At 43.3% G+C, this 27,445-nt stretch overlaps 1 protein-coding gene across 1 annotated transcript in view; it reads right to left on the reverse strand.

The window, feature by feature from the left end:
• The window catches only part of pdlim5a (PDZ and LIM domain 5a), a 146,010-nt gene that overhangs the window by 17,458 nt on the left and 101,107 nt on the right, over positions 1-27,445 (reverse strand). Inside the window, exons 6-8 of the mRNA XM_056283887.1 lie at positions 25,414-25,586; positions 24,560-24,596; positions 6,239-6,321 (exon numbers count right to left, since the gene is read on the reverse strand). Coding sequence (XP_056139862.1) covers positions 6,239-6,321; positions 24,560-24,596; positions 25,414-25,586 — 293 coding nt within the window. The remainder of the gene's footprint in view (positions 1-6,238; positions 6,322-24,559; positions 24,597-25,413; positions 25,587-27,445) is intronic.

A 27,445-nucleotide genomic window follows, 5' to 3' on the forward strand; every position in this document is an offset into this window, starting at 1 on the left:
GAGTGACTGCCCGGAGACGGTGCGGGAGAGGCCTCTGTTTCTTCCACCAGCGGTTCGGCGGCAAGGCAAGGCGCTGCATCCCTCCATGCACGTTTGAGGCGCCGGGAAACTCCAGGGCCAGCGCTCAGTAGCAGCTGTGGGCGCTGGCGGACGTAGTGAGCTGCTCTTCATTAAGGACACGATGTCAAGAAGACGGTTTCTGGTGGACTCAGGCTCGCAAAAGAGCCTACTCCCTCCTGCTAAGACAGACAGGTCGGCCGAAGGCGGCGGCCCACAGTTAAGTGCAGCTAACGGTTCGTCCATTGCGACGTTTGGCACAAGGTTGGTGACTGTTTGCTTTTGAGTGGGACTTTGTAGTCGCCGCCATTACTGTTTCTATTATCGGCGCGGATTTTCTGTGTGCTAATGGTCTGCTGGTTGATGTTGCAAACCGCCGTTTAATTGATGCTGTGTCTTTTGCCACTTTTCCGTGTGAGACAGGGGGAGCCGGGCCGTTAACACATGCTAACTTTTTAGCATTAGGGGATGTTTTTCAGCGTTTGCTGGCAGATTTTCCAGCGGTGACTACACCTGCCTTTTCCACCGCGGTTACTAAACACGGGGTAGAACATTTCATTCCCACTGTGGGATTGCCAGTTTTTGCGCGTGCGCGGCGCCTCGACACAGTAAAATTGGCTACAGCTAAGGAGGAGTTCGCCATCATGGAGCGTCTGGGTATAGTGAGGCGTTCCAACAGCCCGTGGGCCTCGCTGCTTCACATGGTGCCCAAGGCGGATGGGTCGTGGCGGCCTTGCGGCGACTTTTGCTGCCTGAACAACATCACCGCCAATGACCGCTATCCCATCCCACACATACAGGACCTTTCCATACACCTGGCAGGTACCACTATTTTCTCTAAGGTGGACCTGGTGCGTGGCTATCATCAGGTTCCCATGCGCGCAGAGGACGTGCCCAAGACCACAGTGATCACCCCATTTGGGCTTTTTGAGTTCATGCGCATGCCTTATGGCTTGAAGGGGGCAGCGCAAACCTTTCAGAGGCTGATGGACTCGGTGTTGCGTGACCTTGCTTTCGTGTTCGTTTATCTCAACAACATATTAGTGGCCAGTCCGTCAGATGAAGAGCACCTGGTGCACCTGAAACAGGTTTTCCGTCATCTGGACGAACACGGCCTGATAGTCAACCCGGCCAAGTGTCAGTTTGGACTGCCGGTGATTGACTTCTTGCGTCACCACATTTCGCCACAAGGCGCGGTCCCGTTGCCTTCTAAGGTGCAAGCGGTTGCGGAATTTCCCCGCCCGGTCTCTGTTAAGGCATTGCACGAATTCTTAGGCATGGTGAATTTCTATAACCGTTTCCTCCCACGTGCTGCCCACCTCCTTCAACCACTTTACGAAGACCTACGGCTTAAGAAGGCTAACGACCCTGCTGACTGGACTCCCAAAGGGGTCAAGGCCTTTAACGGAGCTAAGTGCGCCCTGGCTAATGCTGCCCTCCTCGCCCATCCCACACCCACGGCGTCCATAGCTTTAACAACCGATGCGTCTGACATAGCCGTGGGGGCTGTGGTTGAACAGCGTGTGGCGAATGCGTGGCAGCCACTCGCATTTTTTAGCTGCAAACTGCGAGATAGCGAGCGCAAGTACAGTGTTTTTGACTGGGAGTTGCTGGCACTGCACCTTGCAACCCGGCATTTCCGCTTCCTGCTGGAGGGTTGCCCATTCACGGCTTATGTGGATCATAAACCAATGACTTTCGCCATGTCCAAGGTGACTGAGCTGTGGTCTGCTCGTCAGCAGCGCCACCTAGCGGCAATATCCGAGTTCACAACGGACATTCTGCATGTGGCCGGGAAGTCCAACCCTGTTGCTGATTGTCTGTCGCGTGTGCTTGTGTGTCCTGTGCACCTCGGTGTGGATTTCTCTGCTATGGCTGCCGACAAGCCCAGCGACCCGGACGTCTTTGCCCTTAGGTCAACGCGTACCGGCCTCAAGCTAGAGGACGCTGTGATGCAGGAAGGTAGTCCTGCCCTCCTCTACGATGTCTCCACTGGCCGTCCCCGCCCCGTTGTTCCAGTGGCCTGGTGCCGTCGAGTTTTCGATTCGATTCACTCCCTCTCGCATCCTGGAGTTCGGGTGTCAGTGAAGTTGGTCGGTTCCAAGTTCGTCTGGCCTGGCCTCCACAAGGACGTCAAGGGGTGGGCAGCTGCATGTGTAGCGTGCCAGCGTGCTAAGGTCCACCAGTACACTAAATCGCCCCTCGAACCGTTTCCGATCCCGGCCAGACGTTTCAACCACGTGCATGTGGACCTGGTGGGCCCTCTACCTTCTTCACAGGGTTTTACGCACCTGCTCACAATGGTAGATCAGACCACCAGGTGGCCAGAGGCTGTCCCTCTGTCCTCCACAACATCCTCAGATGTTGCACGCGCTTTTCTGTCCTCCTGGGTCGCCCGTTTCGGCACTCCGTCAGATATCACCTCAGACAGGGGCCCCCAGTTCGTGTCAGAGCTCTGGTCGGCACTTGCGCGATCCTTGGGTGTGCAGGTACACCGCACTACCGCGTATCACCCTCAGGCTAACGGCTTGTGTGAACGTTTTAACCAGTTGCGCTCTCGGATGGTAACTGGGTGGATCGTTTACCTTGGGTTATGCTCGGGTTGCGTTCGGCTCCTAAGGAGGACCTCGACGCGTCACCCGCTGAGCTGGTGCTCGGTCAGCTGCTCCACGTCCCTGGGGAATTTTTGCCTGGGAGTTCCGCTCCTCGACCCCGTCCGGCCGTTTATCCTTTTTTGTCCGACAGCACTCGGGTTCCAGGCCCCGTTCACCACTGTTTTCCGCGGTCGTTCGTGCCTGCAGAGCTCATGTCGGCTCGTTTTGTTTTTGTACAGCATGATGCTCACCGCTCGCCCCTCCGACCCCCATACGATGGCCCATTTCGGGTTCTTGAGATGGGTCCTAAGGGTTTTGTGCTGGATATGGGTGGGCGTAGGGAGCGTGTCACGCTTGATAGGCTTAAACCGGTGCACAGGGTGGCAGGCGAAGTTGTGTTTCCGGCCCAGGTTCCCCGTCGGGGTCGTCCTCCTTCCAGGACCCCGGCAGTGTCTTCACGGGTTCAGCATTCTGCTTCTCAGCCGGCTTTGGACTGTGTTTCACCTACTGTTTCAGCTGAGGGACGGCGCAGCTGTTATGGCAGGCTGCTTAAGCCTCCAGTGAGACACTAATTTTCTTTCCAGGAGTCCCTTCTGGGTGTTCGGGGGGGGGGGGGGGGCTGTGTGGCGGACACTAGGGGCTATGCCTCTCACCCAGCAGAACTGTGAGCTGGGGGCGTGGTTTACGTTCCCGGGCTCGCCGGTGCAGGGTTGTTCCTGCTGTAGTTTTGGTTTTGGAGGTGAGGAATAAACATCAAACTCGCCTTCGTCTGCTGTGTTTTTCCTCATCCTGCCACATAGTATATTCACAAGCAATGGGCTAAAAATTTCAATTGAGGCTAACAAAAACCAAACTGACTTCCTCGACATCTCATTAGACCTTAGAAATGGTACATACAGGCCATAAATGAAGCCCGATAATACACTGCAATACATCCACTAAGAAAGCAATCATCTACCCTCTATCTTGAAAAATATCCCAGTGAGCATAAATAAGAGACTCTTATGTCTATCGTCTAGTGACACTGTCTTTAATGAAGCAGCCACCCCATACCAAGAGGCCTTATAAAAAAAGTGGATATAATTTCAGGCTTAAGTACAACCCACCATCAATTAGCGACATCCAGCAGCAAAAAAAAAAAAAAATGCAGCAGAAAGCGAAACATCATCTGGTATAATCCTCCCTACAGCGACACCATGGCCTCTAATATTGGAAAACTATTTTTCTGTCTTTTGGATGAGTGCTTTACCCCAGACCATCAATTAAGATAAATATTCAAAAGGAACGCAGTCAAAATGAGCTACAGCTGCATGCCAAATGTTCAGCAGGTTATTTCATCCCACAACACAAGCATCATGACCAAGGCACAGACCCACTCAACGCAACCAAACACCACCAACTGCAACTGCCGTGTTAAGGCATCGTGCCCTCTTGAAGGAAAATGCCTGACAGAGGGAGTCATCTACCAAGTATCAATGACAAGAGAATACAACTGCAAAGTGTACACTTACATTGGACCAACAGAGGGCCCTTATAAAATTAGGTTTTTTAACACCCATATGAGTAGCTTCAGGAATAAGCATTCAAGAAATGCAATGGCCTTAAGCTGCCGCATTTGGTCACTGGGGGACAAGAATATTAGTTATATAATAGTTATTAGTTATTTCATGGAAAATCCTCACAAAGAACAATGCAAGCCTGATATGTCCACCTTGAATAGTAGAAATGAATTGGCCACCAGCTGTAGACACAGAAAAAAATATCTGCTTTGTAACTACAAGTAAACCAGTGTCTTTATTATCACCCCCCCCCCTTAGATGATACACGTGACATTTATTACATGTTATATTTTTATATTTTAACTGTCTGCTCTACCAACTGTGCTCCAGCACCACTGGATCTTGTTATATTTTAAATGTATGCTTTTTTAGCAGTGCCCCGATCCTTTAAGTCCTTGCTTTTTAAAAAACAAGCCACAACTCCTACCCCATTGGTTGTAATGTTTCTGATGTTTTTTCAAATGTTTTCTATCCTCCCATTGGTTGCTGTGCACTGTTAACTAGGGATGTGATGCGGGGCAACGTAGTATTTATTGGCTGTGTGTTTTTTCTTTGTTGTTTAACCACACTGGCAGCTGATGAGTGCATGACGCATGAAAAAAGCTTGTACTGCAATGTATTTAAGTTTTTTTTCCATACATCTGTCTTAATATTTCACTCCTAATTTGCTGAAAACTTTTATCAACACCTTTGATAGTTTCCTGGGGGGAAAAACGTGTGTGTGTGTGTGTGTGTGTGTGTGTGTGTGTGTGTGTGTGTGTGTGTGTGTGCATTCATGTGTTTGAGAAAAATTGAGAAAATTAGAATCAAGTGTGCTTAAATGTTACATGTGGTTTTCTCAAAATGTTGGCTTTCCTGAAGCACACTATGACTCAGAAATTGCACCATGGGTTGACTGCAGGGATGAGGGATGACCCGTGGCAACCCAGATTTTTGCATTCAGAAACAAAGGAACCAGGCCAGCTGAGCTGTTTTCGTTACTGTTTGACACCCCGTCCACTAAAAGACTTGGCTTGAACCACAGTCCTCACACACTATCCAGCAGTTGTAGCACACGATGTGCAGCGAGAGCCTTCAAAGTGGCAGATATCAGCAAACTTATCATGTATCGGTCACCTAGTTGAATTTGCTTGTCCTGCTGGCGCTGACTCGTTGTCGGTGGATAGTAGAGGTCAGGATTCACATTGCACTTTTAAAGTATTTCAGATATTGACAAGTTTTTAGACTTTTCTGCTTCAAGTTAACACATTGGTAGAAAACGCTGCAAAGGACATCTGGGTAGCGTGGCAGTGTATTCCGTTTCCTACCAACACGGGGATCACTAGATCAAATCCCCTTGTTGCCTCCAGCTTGGTCTGGCATCCTACAGACAATTGGCCGCGTCTGCGGGTGGGAAACCGAATGCGGGTGCGTGTCCTGGTCCACTAGCACCGCATCTGGTCGGTCAGGGCGCCTGTTCGGGGAGTGGGGGGGGGGCTGGGGGGAATAGCATGATCCTCCTACGCGCTACATCCCCCTGGTGAAATTCCTCAGTGTCAGGTGAAAAGAAGCGGCTGGCGAGTCCACGTGTATCGGAGGAGACATGTGGTAGTCTGCAGCCCTCCCCGGATCGGCAGAGGGGGTGGAGCAGCAACAGGGATGGCTCGGAAGAGTGGGGTAATTGGCTGGATACAATTGGGGAAAAAAAAGGGGGGGGGGAAATCCAAAGAAAAAAAGAAAAAAGAAAAGGCTGCAAAAACAAAGAACAAGCAAAGATCAAAGAAGTGTGAACAGATAAGTTTCATCACTCATCTAAGTCACTTAGATGAGTGATGAAACTTATCTGTCAGTAAACGCTGTATCCAGATGAACTGATTCAACCTTCTTTGACTTTCTTACCTGGATTATTGAGTATGCAACAAGACAACAAGCAAAGATAGACAACAATATACACACAGGAACACTACACAAGTGCAAACATCTACAAGTGATCACACACAAACACTTACATAAACACACACAGACATGTAAAACACACAGAGGCCTCACCCTGAGCGGTTGCAGGTCCTTTGGACATTGTCTTGATAGCAGCAGACTCATGACTATTGAGTTCAGTCTCCTCGGCCTCCTCACTGTACAATGCATGAAGAAGGAGTAAAGACACATGGCAACGAATTAATAATATAAAAAAAAATATTTCAGCAACCTTTCCCCTTCCCATGAGACAAGTTGTTCTTGAGGTGAAGTGTGTGTGTGTGTGTGTGTGTGTGTGTGTGTGTGTGTGTGTGTGTGTGTGTGTGTGTGTGTGTGTGTGTGTGTGTGTGTGTCTGCGCGCTCACGCATGCATTTCATCATTATTTATTGGACATGCCAGTGGAAACCCCTGCACATTTTTTTTCACATAAATTAAAAACTATAGCACAGGTTAAATGAGTTACTGCACCCTTTGCCACAGCATAAAGACAGAAGAAAATAAAATAAAAACCTAGAACTGCTCCATTTTTCATTTTACTGTCAAATACAGACAGATTCCAGACCACCTGGCTGCTGACAGAGCCGAGACAAATACGGTACCAACCAAAACACAGTACTTAACTACAACCAAAACAGTACTGTATTCAGCTCCACAGCTCACTTCCTACCCTTTACAAAGGTATGCACAAAAATGCTGCCAATGTGCCAGTTTCTCACTGGAGGAGAGTCCAGGCCACCTGCCTAATGATGGACAAGAGACAAGCAGCTCTGCTCTTACCTTTCAATGCAGTCTGCTCTTAAAAAAAACAATATCCCAATATGAGGTTGAATGACTCAACAGAGACTAATTGGCTAGGGTTAGGTGCAATGCAGCATGATGTAATGAATAGAGGTGCCCATTCCAAATGTAGAAGGATGCCAGGTTACCAACACCAGCGATGGAGAGGAGACCAAGCTCTTGTGGTGCAAGGCAGAGCTTTCACCCCATGAGTTTCACTACATTAATGAGCTGATTTGTTTATATCAAGCAATGTTATCAGACTGTAGGCAGGTTAAGTGTCTCGAACTTTGCTTAGAATTTGCAGTTATCACAGCAGATGCAATTACTAATCTATTCTTGTACAGAGAATAAATCTTCTTCCTTTCATTTCCGTTCATGCTTCTTTAAATTGAATTAAATACAGTTTGGGGTTTGGGAAGAAGGATTCTCTGCATGGTCCCTACAGCACCACTGACATCCACATAGATATGTTATTTGAGCCACTGGCCGCCATTTTAAAGATGACCCTACTTCAAAGTTTAAGTATCAATTATAATAAATTATAGTAACATGCCAGCTTTAATAATTATGGGAAATATATTATCCTCAGACATGAGCATGTGGAGACAGATTACAACAGATGCTTTTTTTTTGTTTGCTTGTTTGATCAAAATAGGCAAATCCAGCCCCACTGTTAGTCTGTCACAGGCTCAAGTAAACATGCAGCACTTCTTACCTTGTAAGGGCGGGACACACTGAAAATAAGTTGCATTTGGATTTTCAGCCATATTTCTTGGAAAACCCTTACTCTTAAGACAACCTTAAATGAAGAGGAATTAATTCTATATTTTTAATTCTCAGCTTTTGTCGAAGGGACGAAACTCACATAACCGCACAGTATAGAAAGAAAGAAAGCCACTTTATTTGACATTGTATTCTTACAATGAATTCATTCAATGCTTTTAACTCATCCTATTGTGTAGGAGCAGTGGGCAGCTGCAGCACCCGAGATCAACTCCACTTTTTCTTTCCGTTGCCTTGCTCAGGGGCACAGCAGGAGTATTAACCCTAACATACATGTCTTTTTGATGGTGGGAAGAAACCGGAGCACCTGGAGGAGACCCACGCAGACACGAGGAGAACATGCAAACTCCACACAAAAGGACCTGGGATGGCCTGGGGTTGGAACCCAGGACCTTCTTGCTGTGAGGCACTAGTGCTAACCACTGGGCCACTGTGCTGCCTGTAAACTACACAGTGTCATGTATCAGTGCCATGTCTTTTAAAGGTGACAACTTCATTTTGTCATGCATTCTTTTATGCATTTTTTTTTCTTTTGGTATGGGATGCAGATTTACGTATCCCGGAAAGCTGAATCAGTTCATCTGGATACAATATTTATTGAGAGAAACGTTTCAACACTCATCTAAGTGACGTCTTCAGTCTCAACTGACTGCAGGTATCCCCACCCTTATAAACAATACAGTGGCATAATGACCAAAAACAATGATTGGTTTCATATGCAAATTATCGTGAGCATTAACTAGAGTTACAATGGTGGTGAGTTACAAACCGATCGCCGGTTTCGGTCGGCATGACAGCACACGACTATCTGCTGACACGACATAACAGAACCTCCTCTAAGTTGTATTTGACCCACATTTGACAACATGGGCATAAAGACACAAACACATAATGAATAAATGATAACTCCTAATGCTTCATGCTAGTTCTTCTTGCAGAGGCACAACATTCTTTTAAAGGACAGCAGGATCTCTGAGAGCTGCACTTTCTGCCTGGGTCAAAACATTCTCCATTCGTAGGTCAAAATATTCCCTTCAGGTCAAAATATGCTTTCTCTAGGTCAAAACAGTCTGTCTCCAGGCAAAATATTCCCTCATGGGGCAAAACATTCTCCTAATGGGCAAATGTTTCTGTCAGAGCCAAATGTGCTCTCATTGGGCACAGGATTCAAACAACTCTGTCAAAGAATTTATGTGATACCTTAGACAGTGCCTGGCCAAGACGTTTCTATTTCTCATTATTTCTCAGAGGAAGGATTAGCCTGACCCTATTGTACGGCCTCTCCAATCTTTTTAGAGCAAAACAGCATCTCTCTTTTTACTAGAGCAACACGGCTTTCTTTGGACATATACAGTAAAATGACATTCTACTGTTTCCATCTTACTCAGTTTACTGCAACACCTTCCAACTCTTAGTACTTCACTAGTAAGAATACTTTTCTTGAAATAAGCTACATATAAATGTTATTTATACAACGCAGTGTTATCTTTTCTTTCCTTAACTAATTTTAAAAAAAATTACATTTCATTTAAGTTAGTTTAATCTATTTTTAAATGATGCAAGGAAACCATATTTTCCCCTAAGAAAACTATTCTGGTCTGTTTAGTGGAACGGTGCCCGTTAAAGATACAGAGATGCCAGAGCTCTTATGACCGCACAGAGACAAATCACTCACCTCTTCATTAAAAACGGGTTGTCAGGCCTCAATCTAACCACTGCCTTTTAAAAAGATGCAAAATGAATGAACCCTCTGTGAGTCACACGCTGTGCGTGTTTATGTTGGTGTCTGCCTGTGTGTGTGTGTGTGTGTGTGTGTGTGTGTGTGTGTGTGTGTGTGTGTGTTTGTATTTATGACCGTGAATGTTGTAACACATGGGTCATTTTGCCAGCTGAGGAACCTGGGTGGGCCAACAATCTCTCCCCAGACATTTTACACCCATAATGCATGGCTAGAGCCAATGCCAACTGTTGGATCACTGCTGTCTTTCCCCTGTGTCTGATTGTTAGGGCACTCCTGGGAGACAAGTGTTATGGCAACTGCTGCCATGGTTACATTCAGTTGTCCATGCGTGTTTTGTTTAAAGGCAAAACAAAAACAGAGACAGAGATGGAGAGGGGTTGGAAGTGAGAGAGAAGACGGGAAGAATGAAAGCGAGAGATGGGCAAAGAGAGAGAGAGAACGAACGTGGCACTTTGTGTGTGTGTGTGTGTGCACGCACACGTGTGTGTGTGTGCGTGTGTGTGCATGCATGTGTGTGTGTTTGCGTGTGCATGCATGCGTGTGTGTGTGTGTGCGTGTGTGTGTCTGTGTCGGCTTCAACACAGTGGCTGGCCTGTGTCCCCAGCTGTCTGCCCTGCCACTGCCGTGACATTCCATTTCCACACACACTTCATTTGAGCACTGAGGACATCCATAACATCAAATGGTCCCTACAGAGCAGGGAGGGTCATTTGGTTCACTCTACCACCCACAACTGCATCCACAACCATTCAAACCATTCTGAAAGGTGGGGTCCCTTGCAGTGCATGGTGCATAAATAAGTCAGGCTTGAAAACTTTATTTGAAAATCTAATGAAATGTTTCCATCCCATGCCAGGAAATTACTGCACACCCTCAAGGCTCTTTTTATGCTCATCTTAACAAGTTTGAATTAAGTCATTTTGCATATTTTTTTTTCTTGGGATAGGTTAAACAAATCTTCTGTAGGGTGTGGTGCTACCATGTCTCAATTAAAATGAGATTTTGAGTTTAATATGCCCCCCCCCCCCGCAACCAACTTCAGGGCACAAACTGAGGCTCAGACAGGGCACGAGAACAGAGGAGAGGAAAAGAGAAGGGAGCAGGGAGGACAGGATTGGTCATATTTACCTAAAGATATAGACAGCATTAACAGGAGAGGAAAGGAGAGGGTCTCCCACGTCTGTGGCTGACTGATGCCAAGACACTCTTCGATGTAAGGACAGACATAACGGGAAAGAAACAGTGTTTAGGAACTGAAAAATTAACACTAAAAAAAAATACAGACGGCTGTCAACATTAGCTTAATGATGGTGCTCTATAAAATCACATTTTGACATTATTTTCGGGTTGTAGTCAATGTCGAGTGTTTAGCCACTGGTGTGGAAGATATACCCAGAAAAGGTATCTTGGGAGGTAACTCAGAATCAGAATACTTTATTTATCCCGGGGGGAAATTAAATAGGTGGAGAAGAACTGTAACTATATGCACTTTTCAAAAGAGGAGACATAAGCCATTATGATAAGCATTATGATAAATGTGCCCGGTGGGTTTGTGTGTTAGCGTCATTTCCAGCTAATCATCCTACAGCCTGCGCAGGCCTAATCTAACTACTATCTAACTACTATCTGCAGGAAGTCCACTGTCAGCATCCAGAACATCTCTCCTCCTTCTCATTATCTGCTAATCAATTTGCACTATGTATGTTTAACAAGAGCCAGGGCACGCGGTGCGATGAAGCCTGCTGCTCCAGTTAAAGTCAAAAATGAAAATAAATGATTTTGGGGTAACAATGTCTCCCATCTCACTACCATCTCCATTAGCTCCAAATTTAAACTTCTGTCCATTTTGTGCAGGGTATTTTCACCTCTGGCTGCATTCATTTACAATACTCAAGATATTGTTATGTATTCTACCGGTGTAATTGCTGAAATGGTATGTCACAACCAACGGCAGAAATAATTTGGAAATCTAACCTTCAGCTTCAGAGATACATGTATGACTGCTTATAATAATATGACACCTCAAACTGCTCTGAAACTACCAGCAAATGAATATGTAATCGAGGGCCCATAACTAGAGACGTTTCAATCTACATATGCATGTTTTACTTGTGGGACAGCAGGGATGGGTCTTCTAAACTAGCTTAAACTAGTCTAGTTTAACAAAAACTCAATTTAACAAGACTTTTAAATGAGTTTGAACTAAAAACTAGAAACTGAGCAAATACGTAAATAACAAAAATGGACAACTGGTGTGTTACAGGACTTCCTAAATGATGAACACTAAGTAATTAATTACAGTACTTAATTGGACGGAAACCTAGGACTGGAGTTAGAGGACAATAAATAGGATCACATCATTGTTGTCATGGTATCTATTTAGCACTGTCAGATAACAAGCTCCAGCACCATATATTCCTATTAAGCAGGCGAACAAGCTAAAAACATCTATTCACATTAGCTTCACTAATGGGATAAATAACAGGTGACAAGGGTACAGGAAGATGCTCCCAAACCTTTAATTCATTACAGCCAATTACAGCAGAGCTCGTTAATAATCTCCACCAATCAGCCAAATTAGAGGGAGGTTAATTATATTCTACTTGGCAGTGATTGGTGGATTAATGTAGGTCCCTGCTGGTCTGATTCACAGGCCCTGGTTGGAGACCTAACCATCTGGCTATACTGGGACACTCACAAGCCTTGTTAACAACAAGGTAATAAGGTGGTAGGATGAGAGAAAGGAGGGGGAGGCAGAGAGAAAGAGTTGCTCTTTTCTTTCTTTTCCCCTTCTCTATTTTCTCATTAATTCCCTGTCTGCACCACTGTGCTCCTACTTTAAATCTTTCTTACAGTCATACAAGACATGGTAACTTGTTGCATCCAGTCTTCATCACTACTTCAGCATCCCCCCATTGTCTCCCTCTTTTCTTGTTCCTGTTCATACTTTATTTTGCCGCCCATTATAGCACCACACAGAGCCTCATAACTCACTTTTTTCTTCTTCAATATTTCGCACAGGGAATATTGAAGACTGCTATTCAGTTGTCCAACTGTTCACATTTGTGAAGAACCCCCTTGTGCAGCCACAAGGACTGGTTATCATACAACTCAGAAATGTGTTGCTTTGATTTGGACAATAAACAAATCTGGCTGCTGTCAGCTGATTGCTGGCCAACAGCCTTATCCTCCACACAACAGATGGCCTTTAATCTTGCACTGTGATACTCCTTGGATCAAATCCAAAGCTCATAACATATACCATCCGTGCATGTACATAACTCACACCTATATATATGTATACACAGAGACATCCTTATGTTCGACTCCTTCACTCTTATGTTCTTTCTACCCACCCACCCACCCACCCACCCTCCGTCTGTCTCTGTCTGTCTGTCTGTCTGTCTGTCTGTCTGTCTGTCTGTCTGTCTGTCTGTCTGTCTGTCTCTCCCTCTTTCTCACAAATGCACACATACAAAATTTCACAGCTTTAGGTGTGTGCAGATGCTCCAATAGGCAATAAATACGTTATGTGAGATGCTGCCAAATTTGTTTTATGGTGACGAAAACATCTCCATTGAAACAAGATGGAATGGCAGTCTGATCAAACAGCTCTTGTCACAGCAATGCATGGCGTGGAAAGTGGAGTCATAGTGCTTGGTAAAATACCTGCTTAAGAAAAAACAAATTCTTAAGTGTAAATTACACAATAACATTACCATTCTAAAGTATTTCTGATTCTGATTCTACGATTAGAATTAAGTTATCTGAGCCCGAGAGCACTCAGACATTGTTGCATGCAATATGTGGCGTGTTTCACAATATTTTCTTTTTTTTAAGACCCCCCCCTAGACCTCTACGCTACCCGGACGCCTGTTTGACAATATTTTCTATGGCTAATATCTACAAAATCTGTCAGACAACATCTGCAAACACACTGAACAAAGCAGGACTAATTTAAAGTATTATTTTTGCTAATGCCGTTGGGTTATTGATGGTAAATGTCACCATATAAAATCTGCACACAACACGGCATTAGACGCAAAGATATGTTAGCATATAATATGGATTAAATTGTAGTTGAATACAAACACAAAGCAAAACAAGCAAACGAAAGGAGATTGCTCAAGTCAGCCATTAATTGGGTTATGTCACTCAACTCTAAAAAATATGAATTAAAAGTCAAGTAAATGAAACCATCTTCAGATGCATTTGTTGTCCACGACTGCCCTGTCTACCTCTTGTTTTTGGGCAGGTGCAGCATCGTGACACTACGACGCTTCTTCTTCCTCAAGCGTAGCGGAGAGACTCGAGTGACTGGAGTGATGAGCAGGGCGTCTAATAAGGACCGAGAGACGCCCCCCTCCAGAGCTCTGCAGGGTCTCTGACAGGTGGGACTAACCAGAAACATTAGGATGGAGAAGAGATGGGAAGGGGCCAAGAGGGATTGTTTTAGAATCAAGAGCCTATCTATGAGAGGTGAAACAGCAGAGACAGGAAACAGACACGTCGAACAGAGCATGGAAGACCAAAGGGAGACGTTGCACAGAGGACATAAAAAGAGGAAAATAAATAACATGTTCTGTGTCAGCAACACACACAGTATATTACTACAAGAGGTCCACGAACCAATTAAATGGAACAACAGATTCAAAATACCACACAATGATAAAAGTCAGAAAGCCAAGGCATCCAGAATACAAGTAGGAGGAGGCTCTGAGACAAACCACATGAAAGGCCACCAGACCCATGCCTCCGCTAAAACTACCATCCCTGGAGAAACACTTAACTAGCCAAGACAGCCATGTAAACAGGCCTACCAGACATTCTCCCATAAAAACAGAAGAAAACATTGTGTTGCAGAGGGGTTAACAGGTCTCCTGCATCATTCCAATATTCCAATTTACTTTTATGAGCACCACTCAAAGGTGCTAAAAAGGCAGGTGATTGTAAGTAGGAATAAAAAACGGGACAGGGGAGGAGATAACACCTCCACCACAGAATGTTGACTTCATTTTGATCATTTATACCTTAAAGTAGTGCTGCACAATTTATCTAATTGCAATCGTAATCCGGATGTCTGCCTGTGCAGTTATATAACCGCAAAAGGCTGCAACTCTATTAAATGATAACATGTGCATGTCCGAACGTCTGTTTGTGAGCAGTCTGCATATCTATGCCCATAATTAATTAAGAGATGACCAATCGGTCTCTGTTGAGGAAGTGAAGCGTGTGCAGTGGTCTACGGTCACATGACTATCCGCTGTGCTGTGTGCAGACCAGAAAGAAGGAAAAATGGGACACCGATGACAACGAGCAGGTTAACACTGATGAACTGATGGCAAAAAAAAAAAGAAAAAAGAAAAAAAATGCCTCCTCTGATATATGGTGATATTTCGGATTCAGGTTCAGTGATACTGAGCAGAAAGACGTACTGTGTAAGACATGCAAAATGAAAGTGGCTACATGTCGCGGCAACATGAAAAACTTGTTTTATTTGTATATGTGTAAATTTGTTTATTATATCGCAAACGCAAATCACAATATTGTCCACAATAATCACAATATGACTTTTCCCACCAAATCGTGCAGCACTAAAGCACTAAAGGTGTAACGATGCCATCTGCCAGGACATTACCCCAGCACACTCTAGTACTTGCACACAGACACCATTGTATGAGTGCTGCAGTCATGTTCCTTTGCTGCTGCACAAACACCACGGCAGGAGCTTACACTACAGCGGGAGCCTTTTTTTAGTGGTGTTTACCATCTGAAGGTTTTCTTTTCTCTTTTTTCTTTTTTTTAGAAAGGTCCAGCATGCTGATGACTATCCTGGAGAAGAAAAACACCTGCTCTAATGTCACTGCCATCTATGGCAATATTTAGCAAACACAGCTTGCCAAATGCAAGTACTTTAAGCCAGCGTCATATGTCAGCTGGGTTTAAACTTATTCAAAAGCAAGCTGGCGATGCTCAGACCATATAAAACTGATTCTAGGACTTAGTGGATTCATAACAGGTGAGGCAGATAATTCCCTATATTAACCCTATAAAAGCTGGGTCTGGAGGTAACCTCAGACGATGCAAGAATCACCTCAACTTTAGAACGCATAGAAAGAACTTGGCCACAGCCCACAATTGACTGCCAAGTATGTGACAGTGGCTTGGGCCAAACTCATGTATACCAAGGTTCAAGGTGGGATTTACCCATGCTATTACACAGGATGTGGCCATGAATCTAAACAAAAAACCACATCATCACGGTAGAATGCACATCCTCACAGATGTGAACATAGTCAACTAGTCTTGGAGAAGCAGCAGGGACATTATGCACACCGTAAACCGTAACCACGCTCTATTGCATTCACTGAACACAAGGAGCCAAAGGGACCTTCTGGTATCTTCTCAACAAAATCCATCTTAGTCTTAAACTATTGGCACAAGCGACACAGTTCTCCATACAACGCCAAAGATAGCAATCAGGCTCGGTGACACTTTTCTCATACACATATCCACTAATTTGTTTATTATTCCAGGTACATTATATTTACCTGGCCTGCTTGGCAGTAAGGGCATTTGCAAGTGTGTTGTGTGCCAGCTGAATTGAGACACTGAGGCCAAGGGGAGTGGGGTGGGGAGCTGCTCTGGGCAGGAAGTCCAGAGGTCTTAACAGTAGCTCTCTTCTGTTTTCATGTGCACACACACGCATGAACACACACATGCACATGAACAAATACACATGCACACAAGAGTTAAAACACATTCATTTGCAGACAAAGCCACATTAGGCAATTAACAGAAGAGGGGGGGGACATAAACATGTAAAAAGTGAAGAACAGATTTTGTCATATGTTTATAAGTTGAGCCGTCCCCTTATGATATTTCTTTTTCTTGCCAGGGTGGCTCAGGCTATAATAAATAACTTGGACATATGTGATACTAAAACTCTCAGTTGAAACCAATAATATTAATAAATCAATAAGTGAGTGGAGTGGCAGCCTCTGACAGGTGGGCAGGTTGGCACACCCTGCTATTTCACTGATAGGTGCAGCATGCCGAGGCATGAAGTTGGTGCATTTTTACCTCTGGGAACAATGAAGAGAAATGTTCCCTTGAAACAGTGTAAACCTGTACCTGACTGGTTTTGGAGAGAGTATCTGCTGAAGTGTCGACAACTGAGAAGGATGAGTGTTTTCCTTGACAGGGCAACTGAGAGAGCATTGACAGTTGACAGATAAACAGGATAGATATATACACAACAAATACACATGTCATATTTCTTGACACTGAGGTGTTTACTTTGTATGCAAAATGAAAAAAAAAGACTGCAGTGTTGCACCTGTGCTGGTGTAAATGGTCTAGATCAAATTCTGTTGCTTCCACTGCCTCAACAGATTGAACATTTAGTTCGTGGACGACAGCATCATTGGCAGTCGAGGCGTCGCTTGACTCAAGCACTTGTGAGGGTGTGCTGCCTTTTAGTGGTGGCAGAGAGCAACTGCTAGAGAAAAGCAGAGCAGAGGGATTGGCAACAGTGGCAATGCAGTCATGAGGCACTGAAAGTCAAAGTTCCAATATTGTATGGATTGCATTGAGACAAATTAGCAAATTAATGCAAATTTGGACACAAAACACCCAAGAATTATATACCTGTCACTGATTGAAATTGTGCATGGTTGAGAACTTGGTGTCTTAGCAGGAGGGACATTTGAAGCAGCTGGTCTCTGGTCAGGCACAGAGTATAGATCTGAAGATGCAGATAGTGCTTGGATCTGAGCTGGTGGGTGGTTGCTACTATGTGAAGCATATACTGCTGATGTTTGGTTAGGTAAATGGTAAAAAACAGGGAAACAGGATGCTGGAGTCTGAATTGACACTGGGTTTGAACCAGGAGAAGTACGGGGTGAAAATGTACTGGAAAAAGAGTCTACTGGCAAGCTATAACAAGGAGGTGCTGGTATCTGGCTTGTGATTGCGTCAGCTGAGGTAAAGGGAGCTGGTATTACAGCTAATAGATGGTTCATGTCAGATGAATAGGTCCCTTGTATGTAACACGGCATAGCCACAGGGTCTGAATGGGACTTAGTTGTAGTACTTGGAGGTAGAGTTGTTTTAGGTGAGACATTCTTTCCTTGTACTTGGGCTTGTAAGAGGTTGTCATCAGGCAAAACGTTCTTTCCATTTATGTGGGTTGGTGAAGGATTAGCAATGAGGACATAATTTGTAACCGTAGTATCCTCCACAGGCCATCCCTGATTGGCTGACGAGCCCAATGTCTGTGGCTGAGGTTGAGCGAAGTGAACAGAAGAGGATGTAGCCTCTTCATCAGCCAGGCCATTGCAGGCTGTGACTGGAACATCTACGTGGTGAGACGATAGCAGTTTCGGAGCTCTGCCACTGACAGATACAGAGTATAGTGTTATGGAGTCGACAATAATGGTGTGAATGTGATGCTTGATAGTAAAATATGCAAATTAGAGCAGCTTTGATGCCCCCCCCCTTTTCTCCCAATTGTATCTGGCCAACTACCCCACTCTTCTGAGCTGTCCTGGTTGCTGCTCCAACCCCCTCTGCCGATCCAGGGAGGGCTGCAGACTACCACATGCTTCCTCCGATGCATGTGGAGTCACAGCCGCTTCTTTTCACCTGACAGTGAGGGGTTTTGCCACGGGGACGTAGCGTGTGGGAGGCTCATGCTATTCCCCCCAGTTCCCCCTCCCCCCTGAACAGGTGCCCCGACCGACCAGAGGAGGCGGTAGTGCAGCGACTAGGACACATACCCACATCCGGCTTCCCACCCACAGACACGGCCAATTGTGTCTGCAGGGACACCTGACCAAGCCGGCGGTAACACGGGGACTCGATCCAGTGATCTCCATGTCAGTAGGCAACAGAATAGACCACTACGCTACCTGGACGCCCTTTGATGCTCTTTAATAAAGAATGCAAGCTGAAGTTGAGGTCAGATTTCCGTGGGTTAGAAGTGGTGCGGAAAAGATCAACGTGTTTTCGGTTTCTTTTTCTTTTTCAATTGTGCAATCTCAGTGCGGGAAATTCTCATTTTGAGAACAGGCTATCGTTTTGTTATTTAGTAGTTTAGTGATTTTCTTTATACATTCTTAGCAGATTAGCAGAGTTGCGATAGGTTGTGACTTTTTCTACCGTTAATTTCTTTACAAGTGACTTGAGTGCAGACATGAAACACAAAGTGGCAGAGAAGTGAAAGGTGAATGCCAAAGAGTCACACGATGTTTTGCTGTGATTATACCTGGCCTCCCCACTGTCTATCTCATGTTCAGAAGGGCAACTAGAAGAAGAAGGAGGGACGGAAGGAGGACGGGACGAGAGAGTATGGATGAAGGAAGGAAGGGAGGACACCAGAGATAGAAAGAAAAGAAAACAAGAGGGAAGCTTCATCACTTTATTGGCGGCAATACGGAATAATACTTCTTCAAACTCACATAAATAGAGGACATATTTGAATCACTAGATTCCCAGCTGTTTTCAATACAAGTGCATCAACTGAATACAGAGTCTATACAATCTGCTACGGCAGGCACTCCAATACAAGTTGGCAACAGTATAACAGTAAACACGACACGTATGTAATATATATATATGTGTGTGTGTGTGTGTGTGTGTGTGTGTGTGTGTGTGTGTGTGCAATGAATGGAAAAGGCACAGGAGAAATAATTTAGTCTTGGCAAAATGTGATTATATTTTTTTTGCATTTCAAACCATATATCATTTATACAATCACATTTTAATACCGTCACCTTTTTTTTGCCCACTAAAAAAGATATCTGTGTCTACCCTTAATGCAATAGTGGTCAAGTTACCTTAAAGCAACAATCTGGATTGTTACAAAAACATCAAGTAAGGGAATATAAATAAGGTTTTGTAAGGCCTGACGTGCTGATGGAAAAAAAAAAACTTGCATCTCAACATTCAGATCCCACTATATTTTAAAACACAAGTCAATTAAGGCTGTGTTTACAGATACTACAGGTGTAAACAAGCTGTGACAGCTTAAAAAAAACATACGAAATATAATAGACTTTTTATGCTATGGTAGGGCTAAGTCCCTGTATTAAAAGCTAGACAGACCCAAAATACTCAGAAATGGGACACTCTTGGCATCACAGAAGTGGATGGACAAGTACAAGAAGTACTTGTAGCCGGGCCATAACATTACGGCTGAATTTACTATTTGAATACCATTTGAAAAAAAAAAGGCAATTGGTTGCTTGATTTGCTATCAAAAAATAAATTCCTTCCCAAATTCTGCTCCTCTGTGTCAGTACAGCACACACTGACCTAACAGCTCCTTTTCTACTGGTTAAATTAGTGCTGAGGAATTTTCTACTGGTTTCTCTGTGAGGCAGACCAGCTCTGCAGTCATGGTGCAGCACACATGTAACAAACGGACTTCCACATTAGCTAACATTCAACATTCCTTATTCCTTATCCAGAACAGAATACTGACAATGTTGCAATGCCAACTCATTAGCAAATGATACTGGAGCAGCATAATTAAATTTCAGCTAAATTAAAGAAAAAGATGTGATATTACATTTGAGAGCTTTCTTATTATGACAAGTGGGTAAATGTCCTTTGTACTTTTCATAAATTGATTTTTTTCACGTTTTTTTTTTCCAGTCAATGTATGCATGCTACCACCAGGACCCTGTGTGTGTCTGTTTGTATGCCTATGTGTCTGTTTGCATTTAACCATGTGAATCGGCATCGGTTATCCCTATGCTCCATGTTTCACACTAAACATATCTGAATGCTTCATGACATGTCATTAACATCTCTGCCGGCGAGGCACCTGCTTTTCATCAGCAACATGGAAACAGGTCCTGCGCATTGTCTCTATAATGGCTAATGCCCACTAGTGGAGACTGAAATGGATGTGTTCACACAAGTACACACACACAGAAAGTCTCACACACACACACACACACACACGTGAACCCCATGCGGCAAACATATGTATAACTATGAATATACGCACACACACACGCACACGCACACATACACACACAAGCATATACATACATACATACATACATACATACACACATGCCAACACATCTCTACTGGACATTGAGGGTCCGAGCAGACACTCCATGATGCCAGTCTCTCAGCTCGTTGTACTTGGGACCGATCACCAACCGAGTGCTGGCCTTGTTCACTCTGCTGGACAGGAGGGTGGTGTAAGGAGAGAGGAAGTGAGGAGGCAAAGGATTAAAAGAACGGAGGAAAAAAAAAATGAAAATAAGATGAAAAATTAAAGTGGCAGTAGACAACTTTTTTGCTTTAACTTATCATTAGGAAGCAAATATTGATTGCAGAGTGTAATCGCTATAGAATAATTACACCATCAGCATTTAGTTTGGTTCCCTATTAGCTTCGCTTTCACTATGCAATTCTGTCTGCCACCGGGCACGATCTCGTGGGAAAATTAAGGCTTGATTTATGGCATAAAGTAAGTGTGTCCACCATTGCACAACCACAGTAGGGAGAGGAAAGCACTTTTGTTTTCCCCAATAGCTATCGGTAGCTATCCCCAGTAGCGGAAATGGCAGACAGTGGAACAACCGAAGTGACAGTGGAAATGTAACCCAGCAGATACTTAGCAAGTTGATTCAGTGTTAATAGGTACACTGTCTCTTTAAGAGTCCCTGTTCGGGCGCCAATTTTTTCCTTATTCAGTATGTAACCAAGTATCTATTTGTCCCTCTTTAAATAGAAATAAATCAAGATGCAACCAGATTTAAATTGTACTGTAACAGTTAATTTATTCCAGGGTCTGGTAGTAGTATGCTACCTAAGTCCAAATAATTAACGAACGTATCCTCCCTAAAAAAAAAAAAAGTCAACCCTTTGTTTTAAGTAAACACACACAAAAAAGCTAAAAACTAAAATAAATGATCTTCTGCTGTAGTTTGTAAGTTATGACTTATAAATGAAAGAGAATGAATGACATGAATGAATGACTATAAAAAGCATGAATGATTGACATTAATTCAATTCAGTTTATTGTCATTAAAAACAATGTGCAGACACATGTTAAAAATGAAATGAAAGAAGAAGAAGAGAGACGACTTAGCCAAGTGTTGCCAGCGTCTAGCCTTTCTTATTGTCAAATCACCGCTCTCTGCCATGTTTTCCTGCTAGCTGATGGATGGGACGGGAGCTGAATAGATAACATCATTCTCCTTGGACACTGAAGACGAGTTGGCCACCATCACCTACTTCTGTTCTTGGGTCACTTGAGTATCACAGAACATATTTCTTTGATAACGAGCACTATAATATATTTTTTTAGGTACCCAACTTTTGTTTTGTTTCAACTGTTTGTTGGGAGTGTTTTCACATTGATCGAGGAGTACTGAATCAAGGATAAAGACATTCTTCCTTTGTAGGAGGTTCAACTGTCCATCGGTTTACAACAGAAAAAATTTTCACTTTTGATTAAGACTGAAAGAAAAAAATACTGAACAAGAATTTGATGTTTTAAAAATTTTCTTAATAGCTAAACTAACTCTTTAATGTCATGAATTCATGCTTGTTATATTGTCATTCATTCATGTAATTCATTCTCTTTCATTTGTAAGTCATAACTTACAAATTACAGCAGAAGATCATGTATTTTATTTTATTTTTTTGTGCGTTTACTTGAACAAAGGGTTGATTTTTTTTTTTATAGGGAGGATACGTTCCAGTCCATTAGTTAATCATTTGGACTTAGGTAGCATACTACTACCAGACCCTTGAATAAATGTCCTGTCACAGTACAATTTAAATCTGGTCTCATCTTGATTTATTTCCATTTAAAGAGGGACAAATTAGATACTTGGTTACAGAAACTCTACCCAGCAAGAGGGAAAAAAAACAGTTGACAGAGGAGGCAAAGAAGGTGAAGAGGGAGAGTGATAGAAACAAGAGTGAACCTCGGACGGGCATCCACTCGATGGAGAAAGCTCCGGTGTTGTATCGAACTCTGTTTCCCCGTCAAGTTCTGTTTGCCCCTAGCCAGATGAAAGTGTTCGCATGGAAACAGGTTAGCTATCGGTTACGATTAGGTTAGGTTAAGCTTAGGGTTAGGTTGAGGGTAGGTTAAGGTTAATCAAGTTTCCCAGTGTTTTATCGAACTCTGGCCTGGGGAAAACAGATCTCGATGGGGAAACAGAGATTGATACAACACCCGAGACTTTCAACTAGATCAGTCTTTCAACTAGATCAGTAAATAACACAACCTGCCTTTATCATAGCACTGAGATCGAGGTTTCTAGTTCAAATTGGGATTCTTATGGTTGGTTCTTTATTTGGACAGTAGCCAGGCTGCTAATAAACGGAAAGTGACACCAGCGCAAACAATAAAAACACTTGGAAGTGCAAGGGGGAGAAAGTTGAAAAGTTGTCTCCAGCCACTTTAAAAGAGCTAGATAAAAAGAATGATCTAGGGAAATGTAAAGAAAAGCCCCAGTTTTTACGATTAGATATGTAGGCCATGCCACAAGGAAAGCTGTATGGGAATGGGCGCTTAGGACTACTTTCACGACAGATGAGGCAGTGTTTCCCGCAGGATGTTTGTTTGTGAAAGTGTTATAGGCTGAGGCCAGTAGTGAGTTTATTGTTCTTAACAAGCTGAATTAGTATCTGATGGATTTTAGATAAGCACAGACTAAAAGTACATAAGCAGGAGGCTTCTGGATAAGGAAGTCTGGCATACACATATACGTACAACCCCAACGCTCGCTCTCTCTCTCTCTCTCTCTCTCTCTCTCTCTCTCTCTCTCTCTCTCTCTCTCTCTCCCTCCTGTCAGCATAATTGTAGTCATTCTACATGGAGATGTAGATATGTTAGCTGTTAGAGAGATAGTATAGTGAAATATTAGTGAGTTGTTGGGCTGTCTTACACAATGTGGTACTACAAATTTATGCAACTCCATAGACGCAATGCCACGTTGGGCCAGCAGATGCCATGGTTGGACAGTGTGTTTAAAATTTTTTTTTTTTTACAACTTTATAGTCAAGTCAAGTCAAGTCAATTTTATTTGTATAGCCCAATATCACATTGGGTTTCTTTCCTATATAGTACTGCGGGAAACCCTGGGACAAATAGCGAGCACTTTACACAATCAATGAAGACAGGCAGTAATACCTTCATCACAATGAAATGTGAGAAAATAACGTGAATATTCAGTTTGGTCATAGAGTTATCAGCGAATCAGTTATATCAACAAAGGCACCCATCGTCATTGTTTCAAAATGTTGCCGGTGAATAATGGCAATTTTCCACTACACAAATTGTTTTATTTATGTACGTGAGCAGCCACCGACATTCAGTACGATGCAGTTACATGTTAAAACAAGTGACCATAAGCACGTCTCACTCATACTGTATGCATTAATGCATGTTGCCAAGGGCAAAAGTCAGTTAATGGTTCACATCACACGAGAACAAGACCACAGTCCAGCCATGATTGTCAGGATTTGCAATTATGTTACATAATAATACACAACACTGCAAGACTGCCATATCACAATCAAATGCATGAGCAACCACGAGGAGCACATGGGTCACCGCAAACACACACATATGTGATACGCTGAGATAACCCATACAGAAACAATGTCACTGAACGACATGGTGGTATTCAAAAGTAGCCTTCAATAATTTAAAAGGGGTTTCCTCAAAATGGCCTTTCACATTTTGATGGTTTCCTAAGATTGGATGTAAACAGGCACCAAAGGTCAAGTTTTGATTTGATTCTAAATGACTCAGATCTGATCAGACAGATCCGCATGCACATTTGCGCATCCATAAAATAAACAGATTTTTCCAACAAGTAATTAAATACTCAGATTTTCTGTGTTTGTATACAGAAAAAAGCCTAAGAACGACAGCAAACATGATATGTCAGGGGAAATGTGCTGTTATCCCACATAATAGTATATCACCCACATAACTGACCACTGGATGTTGACACAGACCAACTTAATGGATGTCTGATTTTATCAAGACCATGAAAACAACATCAAGCACAGCAAAGAAGCATTTTCATATCCATGCACTTACTTTGTCTTTTTGGCCATGTCAGTCTTTTGTTCTTGAGCTGTATAAGAGAGAGAAATTGAATTTAAATAAGTACATTTTTAATAATCTGTAACCAAAAAAATAAATAAAAAAGAATTGTCAGTTGTGTGCATGTGTGTGTGTGTGTGTGTGTGTGAGATAGGGAGAGAGACAGCAAGAGAGGAGAGAGAGAGAGAGAGAGAGAGAGAGAGAAGAGAGGAGAGAGAGAGAGAGAGAGAGAGAGAGAGAGAGAGAGAGAGAAGAGAGAGAGAGAGAGAGAGAGAGAGAGAGAGAGAGAGCACGAGCACGAGCACAAGTACAGCTAATCATAATTTTCAGCATTGATCTATGCATACAACTTATGGGTCATGGTTCTGATAGATGATATAGTATGTAGTATATGTCCAAGTGTGTGCATGGCCTGTCTTCTGCCTTTACTTAAGGAGAAATAATCACAACTTGCAACATCACCTCTACATAGTATGTGCTGAATGGATGACACTCCATTAGCAACCATAAGACTGAGCAGTCTTCTGTGCATCTCTGAAACGCTGCAAAAATTGAGTGGAAAAGTGTCCACCAGTACCATCACTGGCAGACAGCCTGTGAACTCCTTGGTTTGCGGGAGCCACCGAATGCCATATAAAGACGGCAATTCACTAATTGTCCCTTTCCGTCCAACATCAGTGGCATTTCAGACACAGAAGAGAGCCCAGTATAATGGCTGCTAATGGGTTTTTCCCCCCCAACAACATTTGTAGAGAGATAATGTTGAAAAAAATCATGATTGTTTCCCTTCGATGATTGGTGCTGAATGGTTCTGTCACTCTGTGCCAGTGTAATCCTCGGTAATTTACCGCTCTCTGTGCCTGTGATCTGGGCCAGGATTCGAAAGGATCTGGACTGGGTGGTTCCGGTGCGTGGGCGCCAGTCCTCTGTGTCCTCCGTGATGCGCTTCCTGCTGGCATCGGCATGAGAGGGCACATGGTAAAACTGAATGTCTGTGTCCACAATGTGCTTCCTGGGAGCTCTGAAAAGGGAAAGGGCAGAAAGAGGAGAATCAGGACATGAAATATTACAAACTCTATGCAGACAACACAATCAGACTAGGATGTCACCTGTCACCATAATGATAAAATGTCTTATCCCGGCATCTGCGAAAGTATGACAGAAGCCAAACTTATAACAACGGGTCTTGTGATTAAGTTTAAGTTCTTAGTTTGACTTCTGCAATGTTAAAATAAGGTTAAATTGTACATAAGGGGTTTTAGTTGCTGGTTACAGAAATATATTACTGGGAAATGATGTAGTTGCAGCGACAGTATTTATATTCTTCTATATTTACAGTGTACAGGTTATGAGTTACTACAGTGCTGAATCAGAATACTTTATTCATCCCCGAAGGAAGGAATAAAGTATTCTGATTCTGATGATAGAATGTGTAACAAATCGACAATCACAGGGGGTTTTAAAAGGGGCAAAAACTGTAAGAACACAGGTAACATCATATTACAGGGATGTTATGGTACTCTTAGTCACTCCTATTACCTTGTTGGTGGGGGTTTTCTTTAAAACCAATGAAAGAGAGAGAGACAGGGTGTAAGAGCACAGAACAAGACTGCAGAAAGACACTGAGGAAATGAGATAAAATACAAGATAAAGGTAACATATGATGTATATACTATGTATAAGGGACTTACCTCAGAATATTCTGAGGGCCACTGTAGGGGAGGAAAAGCAGGAAGGGAAGGGAAGATGAGTAAGAAGAAAGAAGTAGTGATTAGTAAAAATGAAAAGTTAACAGAAGACGGAGTTGCTGAAAAACACTAATGATTAAAGACATTCGGGAGCAACATATTCTCTACTATAGCCACAGGGTTAGGGCCTGTCACTGCTACTGCATGCAAAACACACACAACCAAGTGTGTAATTATACATGGCGAGTACGCTTTTAAAGGAGAAGTACCACTTTCTTCCACACGGTGTTGCTGCTCAGTTTCAATAAGAGAACATTTCTCACATCCAACATATTTTGACGGTTTAAAATGTTTAGTATTTTGAGATGTTAAAAATACACAGTGAAAGTATTTAATTTTAACTAAAAATGCAGTAGTCAGATATGTAGTCAGACCATGACACTGAAAGATTAATCTAATCTAATATTTATGCGTCTTCTTTGTATTTAAAATGTGTGTGTGTGTGTGTGTGTGTGTGTGTGTGTGTGTGTGTGTGTGTATCCATGCATACGTGCACAACAGTGTCTTCCTAACAAATGGGCATTGAGAGAAAAAAAATGTTAATAAGCTGTCAATAAATCAACTCTTGGCACGAGTACACACACACACAGACACACACACACATACTCACACATGCCACATAAAAATGTTTGATTTATTAGCAGAATTTGCCACGTTGCTGTCAATAAATCAACTATAAATACATTCACACACACAAACTCGCATACTGTATACACACAGCACATTGACAGGACTGATTTATGAACGGCTCCTGACACATTCCTGTCACCGCCCCGAAGCTATGTGGGTGTGGGAGTGCAGACAAGCATGTGAGAGCCAGGTCCACACACTTGTGAGTCCATATATCTCTGACAATACACAGTGTGTGTGCGTTTATGTGTGGTTATCTGTAGGTGTACTTGTCTTCATGTCAGGGAACTATTATTGGTAGGTGTGTGTGTCATGGTGTGTGTTTGTGTACGTCAGTCTCTGCTGCAGAGCTCGTCAATATGCATAATTCACAGAAGGGGTACATATGCAGCCTCAGCAGATGTGAGGCGCACAAACCACCCTGTTGTTCAAAGACTATCACAGGATCAGACACTCGTGCTGAAGGTGATGACAGCACCATTAAATGTGTGCTCACATGTGT

The sequence above is a fragment of the Lampris incognitus genome, chromosome 1 (assembly GCF_029633865.1).
Source record: "Lampris incognitus isolate fLamInc1 chromosome 1, fLamInc1.hap2, whole genome shotgun sequence".
NCBI classification, from domain to species: Eukaryota; Metazoa; Chordata; class Actinopteri; order Lampriformes; family Lampridae; genus Lampris; species Lampris incognitus.